The 13,136-nt window shown below is 35.3% G+C and overlaps 1 protein-coding gene across 1 annotated transcript in view; it reads left to right on the top strand.

Annotated features, from left to right (window-relative positions):
* The window catches only part of VPS50 (VPS50 subunit of EARP/GARPII complex), a 75,677-nt gene that overhangs the window by 40,455 nt on the left and 22,086 nt on the right, over positions 1-13,136 (top strand). Inside the window, exons 17-20 of the mRNA XM_082754555.1 lie at positions 934-1,024; positions 2,155-2,331; positions 9,610-9,728; positions 10,975-11,081. Of these exons, the coding sequence (XP_082610681.1) occupies positions 934-1,024; positions 2,155-2,331; positions 9,610-9,728; positions 10,975-11,081 (494 nt within the window). The remainder of the gene's footprint in view (positions 1-933; positions 1,025-2,154; positions 2,332-9,609; positions 9,729-10,974; positions 11,082-13,136) is intronic.

The following is a 13,136-nucleotide window of genomic DNA, read 5'->3' on the forward strand; positions in this document are numbered from 1 at the left end:
TTAAATAGACACAGAAAACTGCAGTCATCATTCAGCACATATCGAGGCAAGAAATTTGTAATTGTAGCAGTGATTACAGTTTATTCAAATAATGTTATTTCCAGAATATTTTACTGCCTAATTAGAAACCCAGTGCATACTTTACCAACTGCTATTCATTAAGCAAAACAGTATGCTGTATATTAGGACGAAAAGATGCAGTAATGTGACCTCAGTAAGCACTCGCTGTTTATTTCTATGTGAATTCCTGGTTATGTGGCAGAAGGATTTTCTTTATTAAAGGTACTTCTGCTTATGGCTGAATGGAGGCTTTTTTGATGATTAAAAGCATAATAAAAACAATGCAGAGACATAATGGCTTGATTATATTTCCCTAATAACTTTTTCATGTTACTACTAAGCTTAAGATATGAAGCAAACTATAGTAGAGGTGATTAGTAGCCATTTAAGTCTTATATGTCTATATGGCTATATGTCTGTAGAACATCTAGCTCTTTCCACTTTCCTTATCCGTTGGCTTTTGTATTCTTATTGAAAGAAACATCTGTGTTACGTTTGGCTAACAGAAGCTGTTGTGCTGATGGAGTGTTTTTGTGTATTGTGCTGCTTTCTTTAGTCTACAGAGAGAAAAAAACAGTACAGTATTACTGTACAATCCTTTCTCATAGTTGTGACGAAAACCACAATTGTTTGCAAATTTTGGAGGCTGGCATTCTTTGAGAATTTCTTTACAGGTGCCATACAACAAACGCCATGTTACTAGTCACAGCTTTTAGGTGGTTTGTCAGTTGAAAGAACGAGTAAGTTAATTTAAGTATCAGTTTTCAAGTGTAACTTCTTGTATGTTTTTGAAAGCATTTTTCACTGCATAGTTTGTCTGGTTTCTGATTTGTTCTTGCTGCCAATTAAGAATATTCATTTGTTGTATTTCAGAACACGTCTTGAAGAATTAAGAATGTTTTTGGAGAACGAGACCTGGGAACTTTGCCCTGTTAAATCCAGCTTTAGTATTTTGCAGCTTCATGTACGTTCTTTGAATAACACATACAAATGTATTGATACTTTAATAGCTAGGAGTCTGGGTGTTCTGAGAAGTGGCATGATATGCGAACTACTATGAAAATGATTGTAGTAGGTTTTGAAAAAATGTAAATTTCATTTCAGGGTATTGAAAACTTTAGATTCATATGCTTTTAAAACAGCAGTATTCCTGTTCTAGGTTGTTAGTGGATTACGTAAGATGCTAGAGTTGTAAGCATAATATTTGCCTTTATTTGTCATGTTTCAATGTGTCATTAATATGTCAGTTTTCCATTTCTAAATTATTATTCTGAGAGTAATATGCTGAAAAAAGCGTGCCTAAAAATAGTTACATTCAGTAGTGCTCACTAATTGGTGCCAATTTTGACACCTGAAAAAGTAGGTCACATAGGCTCATTTGGAGACTGGGGGAAAAAAAAGTATTTTTTTTCTATGGTGAAGTTCCACTGAAAGCAAGTAATAGATGTCCTCATTTGCTGTCTGAAAGTGATTTTTGTTGTGTGTAGTTTATCATATATTGGGTGAATTTCACCCGTTTTGCCAACAAGGGTGCATATAATTGGAGCTATCACTGAAGTGTGAAAGGGATATAGCTGAGCAATGTCAAGCAAAAGATAATCATCAGAAACTTCATATGCAATGGATTTGGACAGTACAAAGTTTTTGAAAATAACTTTTTAAGGACAAAATAAAATATTTCTACTTTAGTAAATTACAAGGTAACTTGTGTAAAAACAAACCTATATTCTTGGATAAAATCATAGGTCTTTTTATTTCCTGATTTCTGTGAAATAATAATTAAAAAAAACAAAACTGTTTTCAATGAGTTTTAGCAAGTGAATACTTTCAGAATGCAGGAGGTGTATTACATATCATATCCAATAACTGCTAAAGTCAAAAATATGAGCAGTATAGGATTACCAATTTCAAGGTTACCTTGAGCCAGTATAAATAATATATTTAAATAAGAAGCAAGGTTTGGCTAAAAGATTTCATGTCAGGTTAAATTGCCCACAAGTTTGTTGTTACACTCTGTTTTTATAGAACTGTAGTCATAATAATACTGAAACTGTCTTCCTGATGATTAAAATTGTACTTTATTTCTATTAATAGGAATTTAAGTTCATGGAGCAGTCACGTTCCCCATCTGTGTCACCTAGTAAGCAGCCTGCTTCAGCAATTTCAACAGCAGTAACTTTATTTGAGCAGTACTGTAATGGAGGAAACCCATTTGAAATCCAGGCTGACAGCAAAGATGATGAGACAGAAGATGTGTTAGCTTCCAATGGGGTATGGAGTGTTTCGGGGAATAAAAACCAAATCTACCTCTCATTAAATGGTTATTTATTTCACGTGTCAATGTTGGTAAACTGCAGTACCTTAGTATTTTACCAATCCTTGTACTATGTAAATTCTAAAGCCACTTTACTCCTTTAATTTGGCAGGTTGCGCTATTTTTAACAGTGCCAGAAAGCCAGGCAATCCTGTTTAAAGTTCAGGCTGTTTTGCAGTGGGTCAATGTTTTTTCTGCTGAATTCAGGTGTTCCTGAAGGCTAGCAAAATGTGTTGCACTTGGTATTGCAATTGGTATTTTTCTGTGGGTTCTTTTACAACACGATTAGATGCTGTGGAAGTAATTTTTATCATTTTGGAAGGACTGTCTTTCTGGCTTATTAGGAAAGAGTCATTATGGGTTGCTCCTTCTGTTGTATTTGTTTACACGTGCATGATTTCCCAAGGATTATTTGATGTTTATTAAACAGGTTTTTATTTATAATTTAAATGCTTAGGACACTAACTTTACTATGGGATCTACTATTGTGAATCTGGACAATAACTTCCAGTATATCAGATTTCTGACCAAATCTAGCAGTAGTCGAATATATTTTAATTTCAAACTTCATGCCATTCTTTAAATGCTGTATTAACATATTTTTGTTAAAGCTTTTGCTTCTTGTTTATCCCTTTGATAAGTAACCTTTTTTTAATTGTTTTTTTTTTTTTTTTTTGTGATAAGGTTGAGTTGAGCTTAGTTTATTCAGTTATTCAGTTTATTTGTCATGCTTTGTGGTTTTCAGCTTTGCCTTTCTTGGTTCCCTGTGGGACTTCACCTGCAAAGTAGCTTGATCTGTCTCTCACATGCCTGAGTATAATACTGTAGCCACTTTGAGTATAATACTGTAGCCACTTTCCTACTATGTCACTTGCAGAGACTATGCAGTTGATTGGCATGAAATATTGTTGCTTTGTGCTTAAAGGAAGCTGGTAGTAGTTGTTCTCCTATCAAGGAGTATAAAAGAATGTATGTTCTGCCTTTTTCTATCAGTAAACTGGGAGGAGTTGCATAGCTATCACTGTTAGACTTAAATGTAGATTCCAAATGAGTGTGTTAAGCAAAGATGCACTCCAGGTCATTCTAAAAAACACTAATTTCGACAGTACCATATAGAAACCAACACCAATCCTTTGTAGAATCTGGACAGCCATTTGATAGGTATTTGCTAAAAGATCCACAGTGAAATAGTTGTTAATGGTAAAACCCACAGTACTTTTGAGGTTTTCAAAATTAAAATTCCTGCTGCTGAAGACCTCATTTCAGATTTCTGCATATGTTTGTGAGGAGGTATGCATTTCAAGATTCATTTACTTTTCTGAAGAAAAAGGACTAGGGAAAAAAAAAAAAAATATATATATATATATATATCTTAAGGAAAAGGTGATACGTTCAAGCCAGCTTACTTTTGAAGGTTGAACAAATGAAACACATCATGACCTGTACTATGAATGTCAATGAGAAAATATTCAAATATTTCAGAACCCCAGAACCCTTTTTTTTTTTTTTTTGACTACTACTTGCATGTAGAATATGCAGGAAGAAGTGATATTTATTTTAGCTTCTGGGGCCGGGTCAAGAACTTCTCAAGAACAACAAAAAATAATTTTTGGACAATGGTTTCAACAACCTATGCAATTCACTTTTAGCAAATGAGTGTATATGCAACATCCAGGCAGCCCTTGTATTTTGGGGCTTGTAAGCGGAGTACTTGCAGTTCTAGAAGGCTAGAATTGTCTTTATTCACTTTGGGTATGTTAAGGAACTTTTCTTAATATCTGCAGACTTGCATGAGAAATCTGAAAGCTTTGCACTCAAGTTGAAACAGAACTGTTTTTTTCTTTCCAGTTGGAACATTTTATGTTTCAGAATCTTTCTTCTAGCTCAAGGCTTTTGCTTTTATAATTGTGAAATCACCTGATGAAAACATTAGGTAGCAAACACTGATCGATGAAGATGTTGAATGTTCTTTTTGGTTGGCTTTTGCCAGTCTCAATTGTTGTATTGCTGCCGAGCAGACCAGTCAGTGATACCATCTTCTGTCTTCAGTTGTGTATTCCCCCTGCCACTTTTATCCAGTGATGAACCTATTTTGAGAAGTAATAGGGCTTAAAAGCAAAAAAAATCTTTAGCTTTCTGAGTGATTACAGTGTTTCAAATAGCAACTCTGCATGCAGTTATTGTTAGCAGCACAAGGATTGTCATGTTATGTGAGACCAGTGGTTCTTCTCTTTCAGCATCCCGCTTCTGGTAGTGGTTAGCACAGACACTGCAGGCTCATGGGAGGTAATCTGTCCTGTAAGTCTTACTGGGACACTTTATAACCTGCATGAGTTTAAAACCTAAATGTGCGGAATGGTTTTCCTATATTTGTTACAGAATTTTCTTGGAGAAAAACAAACAAACAAGCCACCCCCACTGCCTGAACAATTGTAAATGAGTAATATCATTATCCAGTAAGTTATCCATTATCTTTGTTACCTTATCACCACAGGTAATAGATAAATTCTGCTGTCTAATCATCCTGGGTAAAAACACATTTTTATTCTGAACTTTCCCCATTGAATAAATCTCAGTATTTAAATGCTACTATTTTTGCATGATTTGTTCACTGCTGTATTTTTTTAAGGGTATTTTTTTTAAGCTCAGTTCTAGCCAGAGCTTAAGATATTTAAGACAATAATTGCTAGCTCGTTACCTGCTAACAGGAGGCTGTCTCCCGCTTTGCACACGGGTGCTGCTATTGCTGCAAACACCGTGGCAGAGACAAAGTCGCATTCCTTCTCTGGCAGAGCTGTGAGCAGCTGCCTCAGCTGTTCAGCAGTGTAGCAGGCTGTGGTTTTGGGGAAACAGGCTAGAGGGAGTCATCATCCCAAGAATTAGCAGTGGGCTAGCGTGTTACATGTGCAGCAAAGTCCATGTAGTTTCTCTGCATTTAATTTTGAACAGTGTCCCATTTGGTAGGCTTGTATGTTATCAGACTTTCAAGGCTGGCTGCAGTGTCCTCTTTTTCAACGCTGTGTGCCAATTGAATGTTCTGTATTAGTGAAACCTTAATATGTTTTAAATCGATAAAATCTGAATTTGTGTCTGGTGAAGAACTGTTATGAATTTTGGCCTTCTGTTGACAGCAGAGGGACAGGATGTTCTGTGTGGAAAAAGTGAAGCAACAATTATATGATTTATGATTGTTCTTGTGAAGTGTAGGTTAGATTCATAGTCAATCGTATTACAGTTTTATTAGCCTCAAAGGTAATGTTACTGGGAGAACTTTGAAATAGTGTATAGAACTAACATTTATTTTTGAAGTAACATATAAAGTTAAGATTCCATTTGCTTAATATAATTGATTATGAAGAAGGATGCCTCTAATTTTTCCTCATGTCTTGTAGAAGTCTTTTGTGGTGAACATGTCCTTCATTTGACATGCTTTTAGGAACTCTGCATATAAACAGACTTACTCCATATGGTAACTCGAGTTTAATGCAGTGGCAAGTGGTTAACTAACTGCTTTTAATATTATAAGATGTTAAATAAAGTGGAAGAATTATGCTGAGAATGCAGCCGAGGGTGTTTCACAATACTAAGAAGGCACTTGGATGGTTTCGATCAGTGTATTTGCCTGTTACCTCACAGTCACTGAAGGATAAAATCCTTTCGGAAATCTTTGTGAGCCAGGGAAGTGCTATGCACATTTACTTAGAGAACTGAGGCACAGAATGGGCTAAATGATTTGTCAGTAGTTGTACAGGATGTGTATCCCAGCTGGTACTAGAACCAAAGCTTCTTGTGACCCTGGCGAGTACTCCTCTGGTGACCATCTTCGTTGCTGTTTCACGTTTCTCAGTTTCTCATGTCCTCTCTCTGTTACCAGCTGCTCTAACGTGTCAGCACACAGAAATACTTATTTTTTGTAAGACCTTGGTTATCTTTTAAACAGAAGACAAAATAACTTGCTTAGGTAATGAAGGATAGAACTACAAGGCTTTATGTTTTGGTTTCTTAAGTGATCAGTTACAGAAGGGGAATGCATTTTAGTCCTTAAAATTATTTCAGGAGGTTGCAGAATATTGTTTCCAGATAATGCAGACATGTTTCTAGATCCCCTTGCAATGCCAATTCTCTAGATATAAACAAATCAAAGGATTTACTTGTCAAATGATTTGAAGGATGGTAAGAATTATCAGTCTCTCTTTTGAGAATTTTAAAATCTTTTATCATCTGCTTAGCTATTGCAGCTCTGGACAACTGAAAAGGCCTTAGGGTGCTGCACGTCAGGTTTTTTGGTCTGTTTTTTTTTATCTTGAGCTTTAGTGAGATATTTTATGTCTATTTTCTGTAGCTCCCTAACGTATTTTTCTTGTGATACAGTTAACTTAGTTTCATAGCACTCTTTATCTTCAATGAATTTAACATGTATCATTATCTTATGTGCTTCTTTGGGTTGACTACTAAAACGCTTATGAAATGATTATTGCTAATAACCACGAGATACCATGTTAGCATTTTGATCTCTTATTGAAGACTGTGCATATTAGAAATACAAGTTCACTGTTTACTAGTTATGAATTACTTCTGAATTTTAAATCACGCAGCATTTTTATGTCATAAATAAGTTTACCAGCTTACTAATAGCATCAGGTTGAAGAGGCTTAATCAAATATTTTTACATATAAAAAACAGTTTTTCAAAATGTTATAACTCTATTATGTTAAGAAAGTTACTATGTCAACTGTCATATCCATATGTCAGTATGTAGTTAGCAGCTTGTAGTCAATATATCATTTCACTATCACTGGATTTTAATTGAATTGGGACACTTTACTTATTAATGCATATTAAATGGTTGTAATTTCCCAGGCAGATGTTTCAGCCAAGTTAGTTAAACTATGACTCTTTGTCAAGCCTGGAGCCAGGTCCTATTTTGAAATCAACAGAGCTGCTTTAATAATAATTTTCATTTGTCTGAACTGTTCATGAGGCGTAAATTTTGTCTGTGAGTACTACTGATCACAACATTTTTTTTTAGCCTGTTTCTAATACATTCTAATACATAAGAATACTTCTTCTCAATATACTGCTTTCATAGTGCAGTATGTGGCTTTAAAAACATGCATACGTTGGGACTGGGGGGAAATTGCCATGGATGACTGAAAAATGTATTTCCTAGCGTATTTTGGGTGATTGAGAGACTGGCATTACCTTAGTGTATGTTCCTGTTTTTTTCCCTCTGGAGAAAAATCCTATCCCTACCATTTTGTAAGGGTCCTGGAACCAGCCTGCCTTTGTCATGTGTGTCATATGTGACTCTGTGGACAAAATGGCTTCAGACCAACATACAAATTAAGGGAAAGTTGAAAGAAAAATCGTTATAGTCTGTCTTCAGGTGAAAATGCGTTCTGGAGCCTGGCGGGCAGTCTTAATGCTGTGTAGGACTTCAGGAAAATGACTGATATCCAGAGAGCATCAAGGATTTGTTTTCCTTTAATGTTTTCTGAGTTAAGACATTATCCTTGTGAAGAACTTATCTCCTTATTTATAAACTTGTCTGAAGTTTTGAGCACACTTTAAAAAGAGATTGATGTTAAATATCAGAGTGGCAAATGTCAGGTTTCTTACAAAAAAGCACTTATTGTCTATTAATTTCTGAATAGTATTTCTACACATAGCTCATATTCAAGCACTACACATGTCTACTGTTGGAACCGTACACTGTGTTATATATACCGTAGCCCGTGTTGCTCATTTTTTTTTTCACGCATCATTCATTAGGTTTAACCTTTCATTCTTAAATTGAACAGAAGTTTCTTGCAAGCTTTGAAATGCAATGAAACAACTGAATAGAGGAACACAGTTTCAGATGATTAAGATTGTGTCTGAGCGTTTGGAGGCAGCAATTGTTATGTCTGTAACTATTTAAGCTTCTTATTTTTCAAATGTTGCAATTAACATTAGATGCTGGCCCTCAGTCAAAGGAAGTACCTCTCAAGGCACGAACATATTGTTAATTTAGCTACACATTCACATTTTTCAGAGGATTATTCTGGACTGTATTGTGGGATCTGTGACAAATGATGCAAATGATTCACAAGGCTTTCTTTCATCAAAGAGGGAACAATTGTTTAATTGATGACTAGATCTATATTTCAAGTATCAGGATCATGTGCCTTTAACTAGATAAAAAAAGCTGTATGTTTCAAAGCAAGACAGAACCAGCACACGCACAAACAGAAGCATGCTCAAAATACCTGCTGGTCAAGTTCTATAAGAAAACGAGCAAGAAAAAGCTTTTGATATAACCTCCACTGAGTTGTTCCACAGATACAGTTGACTTACATCATTAGAGTGTTTCTTAAAATATTACACTCCACTGTGCGGTGGTATTTTTTTTTGAATTTATTCTGTAAGGTAAGGTATATCAAGTCAGGTTGCAGAAGCTTGTTTCTTGCTTCCTTGGTAGCTTTTTTTGTTTCATGTACATTGGAAAGTTTATATATAGAAAACAGAGGGATACATACAAAATTACTCTTCTTGCTGTCAATACAAATAGAACTGCATAAAGCTGAAGAAAGTATGTACTGAAAAAGAACTGTGATTAAAAAAAATGCATGTTTACTATATAGGAGCCATAAGAAATAATTGTATTTTTGTAGCATTTGACTAATTATTTTTTTGAAGTGTTTGTACTTAGTCAAAATAACATTGGTCTCTAACAGGCTCAGTGATTGAAAGACTATCTAGTAGAAATGTCTTTTGGAACATACTAAAATCAATTTTGCAACCAACTACAACATTTGGAAAAATATGAGTAGTATAAGCAAGTATTTTTGTAAAGCAGTAATTTGGTCCTTGCATTAATAATTGAGGATGGTGTGGTGCCAGCTTTTGTTGCCACTGCTTGGATCAATGTTGACTCTTTTTTTTTTTCCCCAGATTGTGAAACAAATAATAAAAGCTCAGGTACCTGATGAGTATTTGATAAAGCAACAAGAAAGCAAAAAAAAAAAAAATCAAAAAAAAAAATCAGTAGCTGGGAGAAGTAGGATGATAAATATTTACTTGTAGCTAATACTTGAAGTTTGTTTAAAATACACTTGGTTTTGTATAATTTGTCTGATAAATTTTTAATGAATATTGTCAGCCACCTGTCAACTTGTAAAGTTAGTTATTTGTATAAATACATGCATATAACAATATAAATAATGGCAGTAAATTTTTTTTGCTTGTTTTTACAGTATGAATCGGATGAACAAGAAAAAAGTGCGTATCAAGAATATGATAGTGACAGTGATGTTCCTGAAGAGTTGAAAAGAGACTACGTAGATGAGCAGACAGGAGATGCCCCTATGAAAAGGTCGGTAGACTGTCTCATTTTCATGCTTTTCATCTCAGTACTCTAGTTCATCTTCTGTTTAATCTCTACTTTACAACAATGGAATAATGATCTAATAATCCTTATGCTGCCTGCACAGTTAGAAAGGCCTCAGCACATAGCTCTTCCCGTACGTGAAATCTATAAATTCTTCATTGTTACTGCAGAAAGAAACTTTGGAAAGCAAGATTTTGAAGGAGGATAAAGGCTCTCTAAAGCACATAGTGGAAAACTGATTATCAAGCATTAGATGTTAACAGAAGGTTCTACAGCTGTAGTAGTGCATATGTATAATTTCTTTTGTCTTAAAGGGAATTGTGTGCAGACAAATGACTTGAGGCTTGGGCTTCTGCTTTTGCAGAACAATCATCTTTTACAGATTTCAAACAAATGAAAAAAGAAACAAGCAATTGTCTGTCTAGGCCACTGTAACAGATATTCATTCAGCATTTTTGAAGCAAGCTAACCTTATTTGTATGTAGCAAGTTGCAGGAGGACTAGAAAGGCACCACTTGGTTCAAAGGTGGGCAGTGTTTTTTACAGAATCACTCTAGGATAAAATACCGTTAGCATGGTTTCATCAGACATCACAAGCTACTTCATTTCGGTGACTTTGTGGAGGTATTGATAAAAATTACATAATGGTAAAAAAAAAAAAAAAAAAAAAATGCAGTCTCTGTCATAACTACACTGTCACTGTGAAATTGTAATGTTCTGAATTTTTGGAAGAATATTGTTTTGAGGTATAGCAGAGAATTTCATCATATGATAACATTAATGGCTTTTTAGCTTCATCTGCTTCAGAATTTTTTCCATTTCTAGATAGTCATTTTTTAGCAATAGCTCACTAATCTGCTCCTGTTTTGTCACAGCCTGAATTATTTTAATTTTCTTTGCTTCATAAACAGTGAATCGGAGGCAGAGTTGTTAAAATGATTGCTGAAGTCAGACATAGACATGCAGAACTCAAGTCTTGGACTATATCTTAGAAACTCCTTTCTCTAGTACTGTTTTCAGTAAATTAGGCTAGACTATTTTAAATGTTTGAATCATAACTTGCTTTGGCATAAATAAAATATTGCTCTGGAAGACATACCCTCCTGTTAAAAGAGGGAGAGAAGGTAGGGGAGAAGGGCTTTATTTTCTACTTAATTTTTATTTGCATGTCCTTGAATATACTAGGTAGTCATGTTTGGTATACTTTGTGTTTCTTTTTTTTTCTTTTAAGTGTTTCTCGAGAAACTCTGAGGAGCAGAAAGAGATCGGATTATAACCTCAATAAAGTGAATGCACCTATCCTAACAAACACTACACTGAATGTAGTAAGGCTTGTTGGTACGTAGAACAATTGTCAGAGTATATGTTTTTATTTTAATTCAAACCTCTGGTTTCTAGCATGTATGGTAAATGAATTTTAAGACATTAAAAAAAATAGTTGGACCCTGTCTAGTCTTTTTGAATGTGCAGTGCTTTGGATGAGATCTTACTGGATTGTTTAGCTGTTGTATTGCAGCTTCCTGCTCTCAAGTGGAGTTTCTCATAGCTTCCTTACACCGGCAGTTCAGTAATTCTGTAATGAGCTTGTACAACCAGCAGGTCCTTCACTTTCCCATTTTTTTTTTCCGAAGGATGAGCATTTAATGCAGAAATATGCACGTTTTTAATTAATCGATCCCTAAATGCGTGGCTTTACATTTTGTATTACTGAATTTCATCTGATTCTTATTGCAGCAGTCATCAAGGTCCTCCAGTTCCTCCTGTACATTATGCCAATCCTTTTTTGTTCTGGTACCAGCTCTTCTTTTTTTTTTTCCATTATCACACTCATATTTTTGTGCCAGAGTCATGCATGAGAATATTAAAGAAGAGGCCAGTTGTTGGAAACTCCACTAGTAGTTTTTCCCGATACTTCCCTTTTTAACACTCTTCATTCTGCCTTCTCTTTTACTAAACCCTTTGACTAAATCCTAGATAGGTGAAATACACTGTGTATAGAAAATCAAATAACTTCCCTAACAAGGATGTATGTCTTAGTCTGGTACAGTTCACTTGTAGTAGACCCATGACTTGTTTTATCCTAATTTTGCCTCCATTTGCCGCCTCCTGCTTGTGTCACTTCCGTATTATCTTCAAAGCTTAATCTAAAGCCCTGCATCCTACAAATTAAAGCAATAGATTGTTTGAATGACTATTTCCCTCTTCTTGAATATGTTTTTATTTGCTGTTTTTCAGTCATACTGGTACATGTGCCTTGACTGCTTGTCGTACGTACAGGTTATTACCCTGATTACCAGACCACTGATTTCATGGTCATTTTCATGGTCCTGATTCCTTTGTTTCTTTAACTTGTCTGTGTTAAGGTTTTGTCCAGCCCACTTGGTGTGTATGAAAGTGGCCAGTTCAGTTCCATTAGTCATCCTATCCCCCTTCTCCTTCCTTTTCCCACTGTCAGTATCATTGTCCCAAGGAAAACCCTGGGCAAACTATTCATTCTTGCTTTAGGGTACTATCCTGTTTGTCTGTATTGTCTGTGTGTGTGTTTCCTGCCTCATTTTGCTTTGCTTTTGTTAATCTTCTGTAATTAGAAAACTCCTGATATTGCCATGTTAAGTTTCAGCAAGACTTTTGATACTTCTAGCTCTTAATATGACTTTCTGAGTGAATTAGTTTTGCTTTTTTCCACTTGGCCTTGTCCTAGTCATTTTTTCTTCTGGTTTCTTTACATTTTCTCATGTTTCTAATACACTATGATGCCTCGTAACTTTCATCTTTATTTATATCTTTTTTTTTTTTTTTTTTTGAGAAGTACCTACCCTTTGACATCGTAAATGAAACAGGTTGTTTTGCACCACTTTTCTGTTAGACATAAACTGCATATTGCACCTCTGCCACAGACATTGACAGCGTGCCCATCCTTTGTGATGATTTTCGGTCTTAGTATATAAATACTTAATTCAGTCCTTCCGGATTGTATCCCCAGAGGCATTATACGCATTTCTTTAACTAATGGTTAATGGTTACAGGAACAAGAAACAAGATACCACCATTTAGCCAGACTATCAGTTTTATTAGCATTTCCCCTCTCGTCTCTTGGTTCATCCCTGTAAAACAAAAAGGTAAACGTGTTGTTGCTCACCTGATTTAGCCAGGCATCATGATGTGAGGTTGTAAGAGATCCAGGTTTGGTCCATTCTCCCCAGAATGCAGGGATGCCGTGAAACGTGTCCATCTTTTAACAATGGTTTCTGTTAATGCTGTGGAAGGCTTTGGTTTGTCTCACACTGTCTCAGGATTTTGGCTAGGAAAATGCCATGGTACGTAGTCACTGTTCAGTTCCAAGGAGTGTAACTGAGATGAGTGTCTGGGATTCTTTATCAATGGAGTACAGAA

This window comes from Aythya marila, assembly GCF_965140915.1.
Source record: "Aythya marila genome assembly, chromosome: 2".
Classification (NCBI taxonomy): domain Eukaryota; kingdom Metazoa; phylum Chordata; class Aves; order Anseriformes; family Anatidae; genus Aythya; species Aythya marila.